The sequence below is a fragment of the Coptis chinensis genome, chromosome 5 (genome assembly GCF_015680905.1).
Source record: "Coptis chinensis isolate HL-2020 chromosome 5, ASM1568090v1, whole genome shotgun sequence".
Classification (NCBI taxonomy): Eukaryota; Viridiplantae; Streptophyta; class Magnoliopsida; order Ranunculales; family Ranunculaceae; genus Coptis; species Coptis chinensis.
In genome coordinates this window covers 29,830,263-29,842,926 of record NC_141460.1, presented here as the reverse complement: position 1 = coordinate 29,842,926, position 12,664 = coordinate 29,830,263, and the positions used below count along the sequence as shown (strand labels likewise).

General features: G+C 38.6%; 2 protein-coding genes and 1 long non-coding RNA gene across 3 annotated transcripts; 1 reads left to right on the top strand and 2 right to left on the bottom strand.

Annotated features, from left to right (window-relative positions):
* Window positions 1–636: 636 nt before the first annotated feature.
* On the top strand, window positions 637–1,703 carry LOC147497278 (uncharacterized). The gene is made up of 3 exons (XR_015196837.1): window positions 637–753; window positions 1,396–1,494; window positions 1,614–1,703. It is a non-coding gene; the product is annotated as an uncharacterized LOC147497278 (long non-coding RNA).
* A 4,656-nt stretch (window positions 1,704–6,359) lies between these two features.
* LOC147497277 (uncharacterized) lies at window positions 6,360–6,725 on the bottom strand. The gene has a single exon (XM_086562826.1). It carries the CDS (start codon window positions 6,723–6,725, stop codon window positions 6,360–6,362), a length of 366 nt encoding a protein of 121 aa, XP_086418952.1.
* A 4,569-nt stretch (window positions 6,726–11,294) lies between these two features.
* LOC147497276 (uncharacterized) lies at window positions 11,295–11,657 on the bottom strand. The gene has a single exon (XM_086562825.1). It carries the CDS (start codon window positions 11,655–11,657, stop codon window positions 11,295–11,297), a length of 363 nt encoding a protein of 120 aa, XP_086418951.1.
* Between the last annotated feature and the right edge of the window lie 1,007 nt (window positions 11,658–12,664).

Here is a 12,664-nt window from a genome sequence, read left to right as displayed (position 1 = left end):
ATGTTTGATGATATGTGTTGGGTTCTTGTTACTAATAAGTAGATGCAGTGATGAAGTTGAGCAGCCTTGTTTTGGACTATATAAAGTTGTGTCACTACAATTTACATTTAATACTCTTAAGCTACAGACTATCTAAGCTATTGTTGCTCTTTGCATACCCTTTTGGCTTCTAGATTTGTCGGCATATTTATTGTGTGGGAACTGAAATATCATCTCATTTGGCTTGTAGGAGCCAGAGACAAAAATCTTTGCGAGCATGCTGAATGCTTTGAATCCATGCATACAGGTTTGTCATTTATGCTGGGTTATCTTTCAATGAGATATGAAGTTCATTGATAATTGTTTTATCTAATTTAGGGGTAGTTATCTTGTGTATTTTTACCCTTGTTTTTTCCTAGGTGAGTTTCACTTGAAACTCAAAATATAAATATCTCACCCATCACCTGCATCTTGTTTCCTCTTTCTTTATCCGACGAGTATTTTGATTGTATTACACCAACTTACTCCTTTCTTCCTGTGGTATTACTAATAAGAAGAAGTGTTTGATCAAGTTTGTTCTCATAGATCCTTTTACTGAAATATTTCATTTATCAGTTGGTTCTATTTACTAGCATACAACTTTTTCAATATCTTTGTTCTAATAATTTTGTTCTTCCTCAGGTTGGTGATTGTTTGGGCATTTTGATTAAAACATTCAAGGCATCATTCTTGCCTTTCATCAATGAACTTTCGTCATATATAACACCTATGTGGGTAAGTAATCTTCTAACATAGTTAAGAGTTCCTCTATTCATTGTGTGTGTGTGTGTGTGTGCTTGTCTCCTTTGTATTTTGTCTGACTAGAAATCTTAATATCCGAGATGATTGGAGTACGTTTGAAAGAGCCTTAAGATTTTTCACATGTTATCTTACGGATCTGAATTTACAAGGAAAGGATAAAACAACTTAAGAAAGGAGGATTCCAATCTGTATTTTTTATGATGTTGTGGAGCAATGTCAAGAATCAGCTCTTGGGAATATATGAATTGTATTTTGTATGTTAATTCATTGAATTGTTCACTATACTCGGTATCAAAAACTGAACCTATTTGTTTTGTACAGAGGCTCTTTCCAGACTAAATGTTGTTATGGCACATCCTAATTCAATGCATTCAGATAGTGTGATGGCATATGATAATGCTATTTCAGCACTTAGGAATATATGTCGCTATTCTTTATATTCTTTTGACGTTAGTTTCATTGTGAGAGTATTGATGTTACCCAGGTGAATTTTCAATTTCCATTACATGTTTTTTCAGAGCAAGTTTGGTCTTTGTCATATCCCATCTCTCCTCTTTAAGCTAGGGTATAGTACATGAACCATAATGAATCGTTGCCCTCTTATGTTCTTGGCAGGTTGTTCCTGCTTGGTTAAGTTGCTTGCCAATAAAAGGTGATTTAATCGAAGCAAAACTTGTGCATGACCAGCTATGTTCAATTGTTGAAACTTGAAAGGTAAAGCAGAGTCACGATGTCCTAACTATCCTTGTTATACATTGTGCCATGGTTCATTTTGCTCTTGATTCTATTTTGAGCGTGTTCAATTCAACTGCATATTTAGTGTTTATCTACAGGTCAAATGCGGTTCTTTTAGGCCCTAATAATCAATATCTTCCTAAAATCGTTGCCGTCTTTGTTGAGGTAATACTTATCTCATTCTTTTTAGTTATTTTGGCTAAGGCTAAAAAAGTTTTAGAATTCTAAATTGATCTCATTGTTTTGAAAAAAGTTCAATTATCATCTCTGGGTAGTTAAATGGCTTTTAGCTAAAGTTTTGGTGAACCTCTGGGTAGTTATATAGCAGTCTTAGTCTCTTAATTACAAGTTTCTGAACCATCAGACGTTTGTTTTATACCATTTTCATATTTTGCGGTTATTCCTTTTTCTACATAAATGTGTACAGTGAAAACTTTGTTCATAGGAATGATGTGGGTCCCTTAATTTCTACATAAATATGGTATGGAATGCTTATGTAACCGTATTGAGTTTGTACTAAGGAAACATCTGTAACGAGGGAGTATATTAGTCTTGTTCTTGTGACATGTTTATTGTTGTCTAGTGATATCAAGATAATTGTTCTAGCTCTTACACTAACTAAAATAAGAATTAGCATGTTCATGCCCAGAGTACCTGGAATCATTTTGAGATTAAGATTACAGAAGTCTGATAAAAATGTTTGAGCTATCCACGACTATGATTAGTGGTAGTTTACGCCTTTTCCTTAATGTTCTTTTATCATGTGGGGTTCAAGTGATTGAATGTAATTGTAATCAGAGTAAATAATTTCCCATTGACATTTTCTTTTTGTTAGTAGGAAACTGAAGTCAAAGGAAAACTGCATCTTGGATCGAAACAATGGTAGAAAGTTAAAATCTACTTGGTTTTTGTCATGGTTTGGCATGGGAAGTTAAAAAGTGTTAGAAGACTCCGTTTTGTTTTATGTAAAGAGCTTGGCATCCTTGTAGACTTGGGCATTACAACAGTATGGAAAGACGGTGTTATAATTTCATCGAATCATTGTTGTTACACGTCCTTTCCACATGTGCTAGATACTAAGTGTAGCTCTTCTGTAATAATTGTGATGTTGGCTTGAAAAAGAATGTGATGTTGGGATCTTTTTTATCCCAAAAATATATATATATATATATATATATATATATATATATATATATATATATATATATATATATATTTTTTTTTTTTTCTTTTTAAAAAAAAACTAATTTCCTACAGACATAAACTGTCACAGGTATACCCGACGATCAAAGACAACAGGAATATCCGACAGTCCAAAACTGTAGGAATGTCCGTCGGCAAAGATCATCAATGTCGACGACCTATTCTGACTGATTTTAACCGTCGGAAGCCTATGACGACCGAGCATTTTCCGACGGTCTTGCGGCAGTTTTGGTCTGTCGGGTAATACCTTTTGTGACAGCCATAGTCAGTCGGCAACAGCCATAGTCAGTCGGGTAAAGTCGTTTTTTTTGTAGTGACTTTTATGTTTTGGGCCCTCGAGGGCAAAGTTGTTTAATTATTAAAAACCCAAATTGTGGGCTTGTTAAGTGGACCTTTTTTGTAACCTAAAATAGGGACTGCTCGAACGGTTGGGCTTGATCTCAGATCACGCGCCAACCAATGTTGCATTCTCCTCAAGCAGCGTGTAAGAACGGCTTGAGAGGTAAATTCTAAACCTCCTCGAAGCCCATGTAAAAGGATACCTTATGTGTTCAAGCATGCTTACGTGATTGTTTGAATTTTAATTTCCACACTGCAATTTATATTCATGAGCAAGGATAAACCTGAGGCACATAACAACCATTGGGAAGTCATTCCCCCAATGTAGATAAATCGAACCTTGCTTGATTATTGAAGCCCTAGACCAAACAAACAAATTAAAATTAATCAACTAGAGCCTAAAGTAGTCACGCTCCTCCAGAAAAGGACAAAAATATAGCCACGATGATTTAGAGTAATTAGTTACCAGATTTCGGTGGACCAACTACCTTCCTCACTCCCCTCCCCCAGATTCATTGTGAGTGAGATTCTTGGTAGCACACCACTTGGTGAAATGATTGCTTACTTTTTTGAGCTGTGTAGTAGATCCATCCTAGTCTTGTGCCCAATTGTTCTCTTGAACAGGGCATAGTAACTTATAGACTAGCAAAGATTTTCAAAACTCCAAACTTGCAAAAATGAATTTCGATACCTTAATCATACACTGCATTGTTTGCACATGTTTGGATAGTTTTGTGATCTTGCTAAAAGTGCATAATACTGCGTTGAGGCACTATAAGTATTTGCGAGAATAAAACTTACTCACGTAAGAGAGCACGTCATCCTAGACAATTTCCAATTTCTCATCCTCCACCTACTAAGATGGCCGACGAAGTAGTGCAAGCTGAAGAACCTCTCTCCAAATTCTACACACTGTTACAAGATGAACTTCCATCTTGTATATGACTAACACCGCTCACGAGCGATTTTCGTATTCCACCAAACTTGTTCAATATTCTACCCATCTTCCACGGGTTTGAACACGAGTTACCGTACGAACATCTACGCCGGATACATGAAGTATGTAATATTTTCCACCATCCGGGAGTCACAGACGATCAAGTAAAGCTACGAGTGTTTCCTTTCACTCTAGCTAGTAAGAGTCACGCATGGCTTCATTCTGAAAAGCCCAATTCCATCGATACATGGGAAAAGGTTGTGTTCTCCATCATGAAGAAGTATTTTCCACTGAAGAAAATAGAAGAGATAAGAAGTAAGATACAATTCTTTAGATAGAGTCCAATTGAGACATTTTCCGAAGCATGGGATAGATTCTTTGACCTACTCCATTCATGTCCTCACCATAAACTAGAAAAATCCACTCTTGTCCAATGTTTCTTCAAAGGTCTTCTCCAAGAACACAAAGTAACCCTTGACATCATGAGTAATGGTAATTTTTTGGATAGAGGTGCAACCGAAACTTTAACCTTTCTTGAAAACCAAACTGAAAAGATTACACATTGGGGCGATATAAATAATGTCATAACACCCCAACCCAGTACATCTAAGGCTAGTGGTATTTTTGAGGTGAAATCCGATCCTGAAATCAAAACTTTAATCGAAACCCTCACAAAAAAGATAGATGCCCTCACAACCAAACAAAAAGACCAAACCCCTCATCCTATCATGAACATATATACCTCACCATGCAATTTATGTTTAAGCTTAAATCATATAGATGCCACTTGTCCCTTGATCACAACCCTATGATCACTTCAACAACAAGAAGTATATGCTTTCAATGTATGAAATGCACCATGGAGACAACATCCAAACTTTGCATGGACTAACAATCAAGAAACCCAACCACCTCCAAGTTTCAATAAACCACTAAATACATTCAGACAAGGACAATGTACCCATAACAATTAGAACAGAGCATTGGTTCCATCCCATTTTAGCCAGAACTACCAAAACCCACCTATCAATAACAAAAGAGACCTAGTTCTAGTTTCACTATCAACTAGTGTCCAAACAGATAAGCCCACTAAGATAATACTAACTGTCATGCAACAACAAACCTATATTCTACCCTGCATGCAACAATCTCTAAACTTGTTAGCCCAAGACAAAACCTAAAAAGGTGTGTTCACAGGACAAGCTATTTCAAATCCTAATTTTTTTTTTGCACACAAGTAGGGATATTGTATTAAAATAATAAAGAATGTTACATCGCAAGAGGAGAGCTTACAACTTGACAAACTAGGACTAGTTAAAATGGAAGTAAGGCATGTTCGGAGTTTCTAATCTTATGATATAGCTTGGTCTAGTAGAACTCCATAGCCTCTCTCCTTGGTTCATAGATGCTCCCTTCTTCGCTACTAAGTCCGCACCAAAATTGGCTTCTCGGTATGTGTGGGACAATCTCCAAAAAAAAAGATTTTGGGTTGCTCTAAGTCATCTTGCTTTGAGTATCCAAGGAGAAATGTCCCTACCAAGAGCCATGACAGTAGCTATTGAATCTCTTTTGACCAATAGATGTAACCATCCCTTTGATACTGCTGATTCCGCTGTTATTACAATGGCAGAGCATTCCGCAACAAAATTTGTGGTGATTCCAAGCCCATGGCTACAACTCCCATAACTTGTTTCAAGTGGTCCCTGAAGATGATGGAAGCACCACCGATCCCTGGATTACCAATGGAGGAGCAATCACTATTAGTTTTAACTATTCCCGGCTCCTGTGGAAACCACATGACTTCCTGAATTCGGTTTGGTCTGGCACTTCCCTTTAAGTTAAGAGAGTGTAAGATAGCCAGGTCATCAATAGTGTTGTACATGTACCCTGTGGCTACTTTACCCCAGTCTTTGCTTCCTCTAATCATTTTATTTTTTATGAATGCACTGTTTCAGCTCTTGTCCTCAAAGTATATTCGATTTCTCATCTTCCATATCTGAGACATGAAGTGAGCAGCGGCATAATTCCATAGCTCTCTTCTGATGGGGCTAAGAAGTTTAGGAGCAGAGATGATACCTTGAAAATTGATGAGTGGTTGCACCTTGTGAAGAGAAGATAGCCATTCCCATAGCTCTAAAGTGGCTTCACAGTCCCAGAGCATGTGCTCTACTGACTCCTCCTCTTTTTTGTAGAGTCTACATCTTGATGCCAGGTGTATGCCCTTCTTTCTGATCCTATCATCTATGGGTACTGCTTTATGGATGAGCTTTAAGGTGATGCTTGTCGTTTTAGGGTGTAAGTATTTGTTCCAAACCCATTTATGACAATTCACTACTTGACCTCTGCGTCTGACGGTGTCATAGGCCTATTTAACTGTGAATCTTCCATCTATTGTAGGTTTCCAGATTCTAGAGTCCTCTTCATCCCCAGAAGGCGGTGGCAAAGTGCTAAGGTCTATGCCAGCTCTAATGAAGACTTGTTGAACTTGGACTGGAAAATTACATGTGCCCTCAATAATGATGTCTGGGACCTTGGATTTTAAAAGCCTCCAGTTGATGCCTTGGATTATATCCTCTAGATCAATACCAGTCCAGTTGTCTTTCCACAATCTGATGTTCTTCCCTTGGCCCATAGACCAACCCAAGTGAGGCATCATCTCCTTAATAGCCCATCTTATACCCGGCCAGATAAAAGATTTTTTGAAGTAGGTTAGCCAATCTTCTGAAGCCATTATGAATTTTGCTTGCATAAATTGACTCCATTTAGTGGATCCTGTGATAAAAGCCCAGGCAAGCTTCACGAGTAGAGCACTTTGAGGTTTACACACCTTCCTGAGGCCTAACACCCCTTCCTCCAGAGGTTTACACACCTTTTCCCATTTAAGGGTGATGCCTTATCTTACCATAGGATTGCCCGACCAAACAAAATTTCTAATGGCAGCTTCACAATCTTTGATGAAGTTTGAGGGCCATTTGTACACTGGTAGACTGTTAAGGATTGACTGAGCAATGACCACCCTTCCTTGAAAAGAAAGTATTCTGCCTACCCAGCCGCTCGCTCGTCTTTTAACTTTGTCCACCAATCCCTAAATGTTGGCTCTAGTTACCCTGCCTTTGATGATCGGGGCACCAAAGTATTTCTCAAGAAGGGATCCTTCAGTGAATTCGAAGAGTTCAGCTACTCTTGCTTTCTTGCCTCTATTCATGGAACCTAAATACAACTTGCTTTTGGATGAGTTGAACTATTGGATTGCTGACTTTTTATAGGCGGTGAGAAGTTTTTTAAGATGTCCCAGTCCATGGATATCGCCATTTGCAAAGATGAATACATCGTCCGCAAATAAAATGTGAGTGGGACTGGGCACTTTCCAGCTGTAATCATGTGCTTAATCTTGCCATAGTGAATAGCCAATTAACACCCCTGCTTAGCACATCTTCCGCTAGATCGAAGAGAATGGGTGATAGAGGATTACCCTGTCTAAGGCCTCTACTAGCCTCAAAAAATTCACAAGGTCCACCATTAATCATAACTGAGATGTTAGAACTTTGGAGAAGAGTAGAGATCCAAGAGCACCATTGTTCACAGAACCCGAACCTTTTGAGAACCTCAATTAAGAACTCCCATCTGAGAGAGTCAAATGTTTGAGTAATATCTAGCTTCATGCCTACATTTCCTCCTCTGGTCTTCTTGTCCAGTTTGTTGATCATTTCCAAGGCTAGAGCAATGACCACTGTGCCTGTTCTGCCTTGTATGAAAGTCATCTGTTCTCCGCTAATGATTTTGCTCACTATAGAGTTAATTCTCAGGGACATAATCTTAGTGATAAACTTGAACAAAAAATTACACAAGCATATAGGCCTAAACTGATTTACATCAATAGCATTTGTTACTTTAGGCACTAGGACAAGAAAGCTAGAACTCATGCCTTTTGGGAGAACATTATCTCAGAAAAAGGATATAAATGGATACCTTACATCCTGTCCAATGATACTCCAGAAGGTACAAAAAAAGATGCCTTGAAATCCTTCTGGGCCCAGGGCACTATTTGCATCCATGGAAAAAACTGCTACACTCACCTCTTCTCTAGTTGGAATGGCTGAAAGGGTGGCATTATCTGCCTCTGTTACCAAATTTGGAATCAGGCTCATTACAGCTTCATCCATTTCCACGCCTTGGAACTTATACTTTTCTTGGTAGGCTTCAACAATGTACTCTTTAATCCGATCTTGGTGCCTAAGTAAAGTACCTTCCTTATTTTTGTTATTTCTATAATCTGCCCTTTTGCAAGACGCATTTGGATAGTGACATGGAAGTAGGCAATATTACGTTCTCCCTCGAATGCATCAGACAATTTGGATTTCTCTTTGGCCATGGCAGTGGAGACCTTGACAGCTTCTTCCATTTCCATAGCTTTATCGAATTCCATTTGTTGTAAATTGGAGTCTGAGGGGTTATTTTCTTGGTCCTTGAGAATCTGGACCATTTCTTCTACAAGTTGCTTGAGATGCTGAGCATGGTTGCCAAAGACATCAAAGCTCAAGGATTTCAGCTTCTGCTTGAGTCTTTTGAGTTTATTTACCACTTTTCTACTGGGCACATCCTAAAGAGGTTCATTCCAGCTTGATTCAACCATATCCTTAAGAGATTCGTGAGATATCCAAACCTTTCTAAATTGAAAGGGGATGTTATGTGGTTTGGGGATTCAAGTGTTCCAACCCACAATAGGGCTGTGATCTGAGAGTGTTCTAGTAAGAATTTTACTCCTCCATCCAACATTCCCCTCCTGCCATCCTTGATTAACCAACATTCTGTCCAGCTTCTGAAGCAATCTTTTACTACCCCATCTGTTATTACACCATGAGTACTTAAAGCCCAATGAGGTGATAAGGTTATATACTAAAAGCATTACTTTTGTATTAACTCTAATTCTTTATATTTTGAATGAGAATCATATGGGCAAATGTTATGCATATTATATATGATATTAGTTATATGCATCGCTGCCTAATACTTTATGTTGTAGATGATATGGTGTGTGGTGACACACGTAAGATCATATCATCAGTACCTTATAAAGTATAAGTAAACGTTCACAACCTAGATGGATTTGGACAAACCATTTGTACGGTTGTAATATAATCTGGTATTAGTCTATCTTGACTACAGGATTACACTAGTACACTTTGTGTGTATTGAACAGGACCAAGTGAGGTTGTTTCTCTTTATACTGACTATATAAGAGAACAAACACTTCTGTTATTATGGATGTTTGTTCTCTTAATCCGGATATAATAACAGGCACTTACGTGCATTGTACATTGCTTTAAATCATTAATGAGTGAGATTCATTTGTGAATCAACAAACTCTATAGATTTGGTAATGACATTGTATGTAAGGTGTGCTGTTAATTATAGAAGGAATCCGTGACCCGCAGGAAGTTGGGTTGATGATGTCCCCTTGAGGAGCTCATAAGGATTGTCATGTAAACCCTGCAGGTGGATTTAATCCGACATGACAATGAGGTTGAGTGGTACTACTCAAGGACATAAGAAGTTGATTAATGTATTTGTCAGTAACTTGACTTAATCAACGGGCATTCGATATCTTAAACACGGGGAGATCAACGAGCATATAATATGGAGCCCATAAACGTAACACATAATTTGTGATTAGGGCGGTAGTGCAACAATGGCCTTTAGTGGAATAAGTCATTTGTTGACGGACTTGGGCCGTGTGTTCTGGGAGAACATGGGAAGCTCAAGCCCATCAGGAGACCTAACCTTGATTTCTCCTCATGGTCCCTGTTGTAGCCTATAAATAGAAACCACTTTCTCTAGCCGTTTTTTACACTAAAGAAAAACTCTGGTTTTGCTCAAGGATAGATCCAAAATCGATTCTAACTTTGTGAGTGAGAGAGGCCAATAGAGAAAGAAGAGGTTGGAAGATCGTTGCCCACATAACGTCCATTCTAAGGATAGAAATACAACAGAAGATCAAGAGGTTACTGTTTCATAGATCTTGGATTCTCAGAGTTATCTTAGCTGATCTAAAGGTATGAATTCCTAAACCAAACCGTGAACACCTTTATTCCGCTGCACATGGTGTTTCGCGGTTCGTTGTCATTTGATGCGACCATAATGGTTCCTAGATGAGGTAGAGTCGAGGAGAGCATTTGAGTGGATGAAATTGTTAAAGTCATTCATAGCCGATATACAGGGAGAGCAACCACCTTTTCTTACTGCTACTGAGGTGACAATATTGAAGTCGCTAATAACTGCATGCACAAAAGAAATGAGGAATTTATTTACCCTTATTGTGATCTACTGATGAGATAGGCTGACAAAAGTAATGGCCCATTCATTCTTCCAAAATATTGAAAGATTGCTGACCCTTTGAGGGGTGTCATTATCTAAGAAATTTGCACTAAAGCCATACCTACTTAATATAGGGGGAAGTATAGTAGGTGGCTTTATAAGAGGTTCTGCTATACAGAGAAGATTAGGGTTATGAGTTGAGACTAGCTCTTCAATGTGACACCAAGGTTCTTGTCCTTTAACTCCCCTCACATTCTAGTACAATATATTTATTGCTTTGAGGAGGATACAGTCCTAGCCCTTGTATTCAGTACAGGCAAATCCTGGACCTTCCACTAGGGCTTGTATCCCTTCTTTGAGCTGACTTGCCATCTATCATTTTTGACCTGATCAGGCTAGTTGCCTTTCAACCGAGTGTCTGCTTCAGCAAGAATCTGAGACCGATTTGGAGAGAATGGTAGAGAAGTAGAATGGTCAGCTACGCTATTTTGTTGAATGGTCACAGAGGTGCCATCTTGGAAAGCATCATTTTCATGTGCAGGGTTGAAACCCACTAATTCTAAGGAGGAAACTGTATTAACAGACCTCTCCTGGGCCTCAACATAGCCAAGCTCATTCTCATCTTCTGCCATTATTTGTTCCTTATCTCTTGCATTCTCCCCATAAGTGAAAGTGTCTTGAGCCTCTTGGAAGACCTGATCCTTATTATTTTTTTCTTCTGGTTCAACTCTAGTCTGCATAGCTTCAACCTCTACATCAATCATAGTTATGGCTCCAATTGGGACTACTGCTGGTGGAGTAGAGATGTAGTTTTCATTTGAATCTTTAGTGCCACTGGTGCCATTGGGCTGGTTGTTTTGTTTCTTTTCTTCTTTTTTTGCTTCCTTGTTTCAGGGGCTATCTCTAGAAGACTAGGTTCCTTTGTGGTTTCTTCTCTTCTAGCAGTTTTCTGGAGAACCTTGCATTCGGCTACCAGATGGCCCACTTATTTGCAATGTCCACAATACTTAGGCATTTTAACTACTACAATGTCCTGCACAAAGGAGATTCCCTCTTCCTCTTCCACCCAAATTTGATTTGGTATGGGTTTGGAGATATTGAAATCAACCAGAACACTGGCGAAGAATCCAAAATCTCTCTCTAGAGTGTGTTTGTCCACTGCAATAGGGTAGCCAAAAGTTTTGGCCATAGACATTAGAATCTCATAGTCCCAATATTGTTGGCTCAGTTTTGGAAATTTAATCCATAGAAGGGCATTCATTTTGGTGTGGACATCAGGGTCAAAGTCCGGTGTCCATTTTGAGAGTCGAAGAGTTTGTTCCCCAAACTTCCATGGACCCCTCCCCATATTTTCCTCCAGTCAGACTCACTTGTAAGTCGAATCATGAAGAATCCTTTCCCCAATGAAATAATTTTCCAATCTCCTTGAGGGCTCCATTTAGCTGTTGCTATGGAGCGAATTTCATCCAGCTTGATTTTCTGCATATCTAAATGACCCACTAAGCAATACTTGCAGTAAAGGCGGCCCCTTTCCACAACTTTCTTGGGAAGTTTAATTGATGGCATGTTTCCTTTTATTTCTGGTACATGTAAGTCCTCAACATCAATATGTTAAGGTTGCACACCTTAAACTTTGTCAACAAAGGAGGCCATACATTGTGGTTGAGTCTCAGCAGAGATTGGGGCAGAAACAACCAGCCTTTTATCTGTTAGAGTTCTCACTTTAGCTTCTCACACTCGAGGGAGTGGATGACACTCAAATTCCAACAGTCCACCCCCCCCCCCCGGCGGGAAACTTTTAGCTACGTTTCCATATTCTATCTGCGTGAAAGGATAGAATATAGCTACAAAGGGTAAAAAAATTTACCTGATTATGCTTATGCCTTTGAGAGAAATCACTCATAAAATCGCCTCACAAATTTTCTAGAGAAAACAGACTTACAATTTACAATTCAAGTTATCCTAAACCAACAAACACACCCTTCGAAGCAACAAGTGACATGAATGAAGCTGGAGTGCTAAAAATTCTTTCATGATCATCCTATCTATGAGGATTAAATCCTCTTTTCCCTCTATGTATTCCTTCCCCATTCCATTCCATCTTTTGCTTTAAAAGGAATACATCAATAAGGTAACCGGACCCTCTATTTGGAGTGTGTGGTTGTAAGTGTCGGAGCCTTAGTCCACGTATATGTCGCATATTCTTTGTAAAACACTTTGTACTCAACGCTTAAGTAACTGTGAACCTGTGGAGTGAGTATACAATTTTTATTTTCTATATTTTACATTTCTTTTTTAAAAACAGTTGTTTTCTCCGTTCTGTTAATGCTAGATTCTTGATACATCAATAGTTAT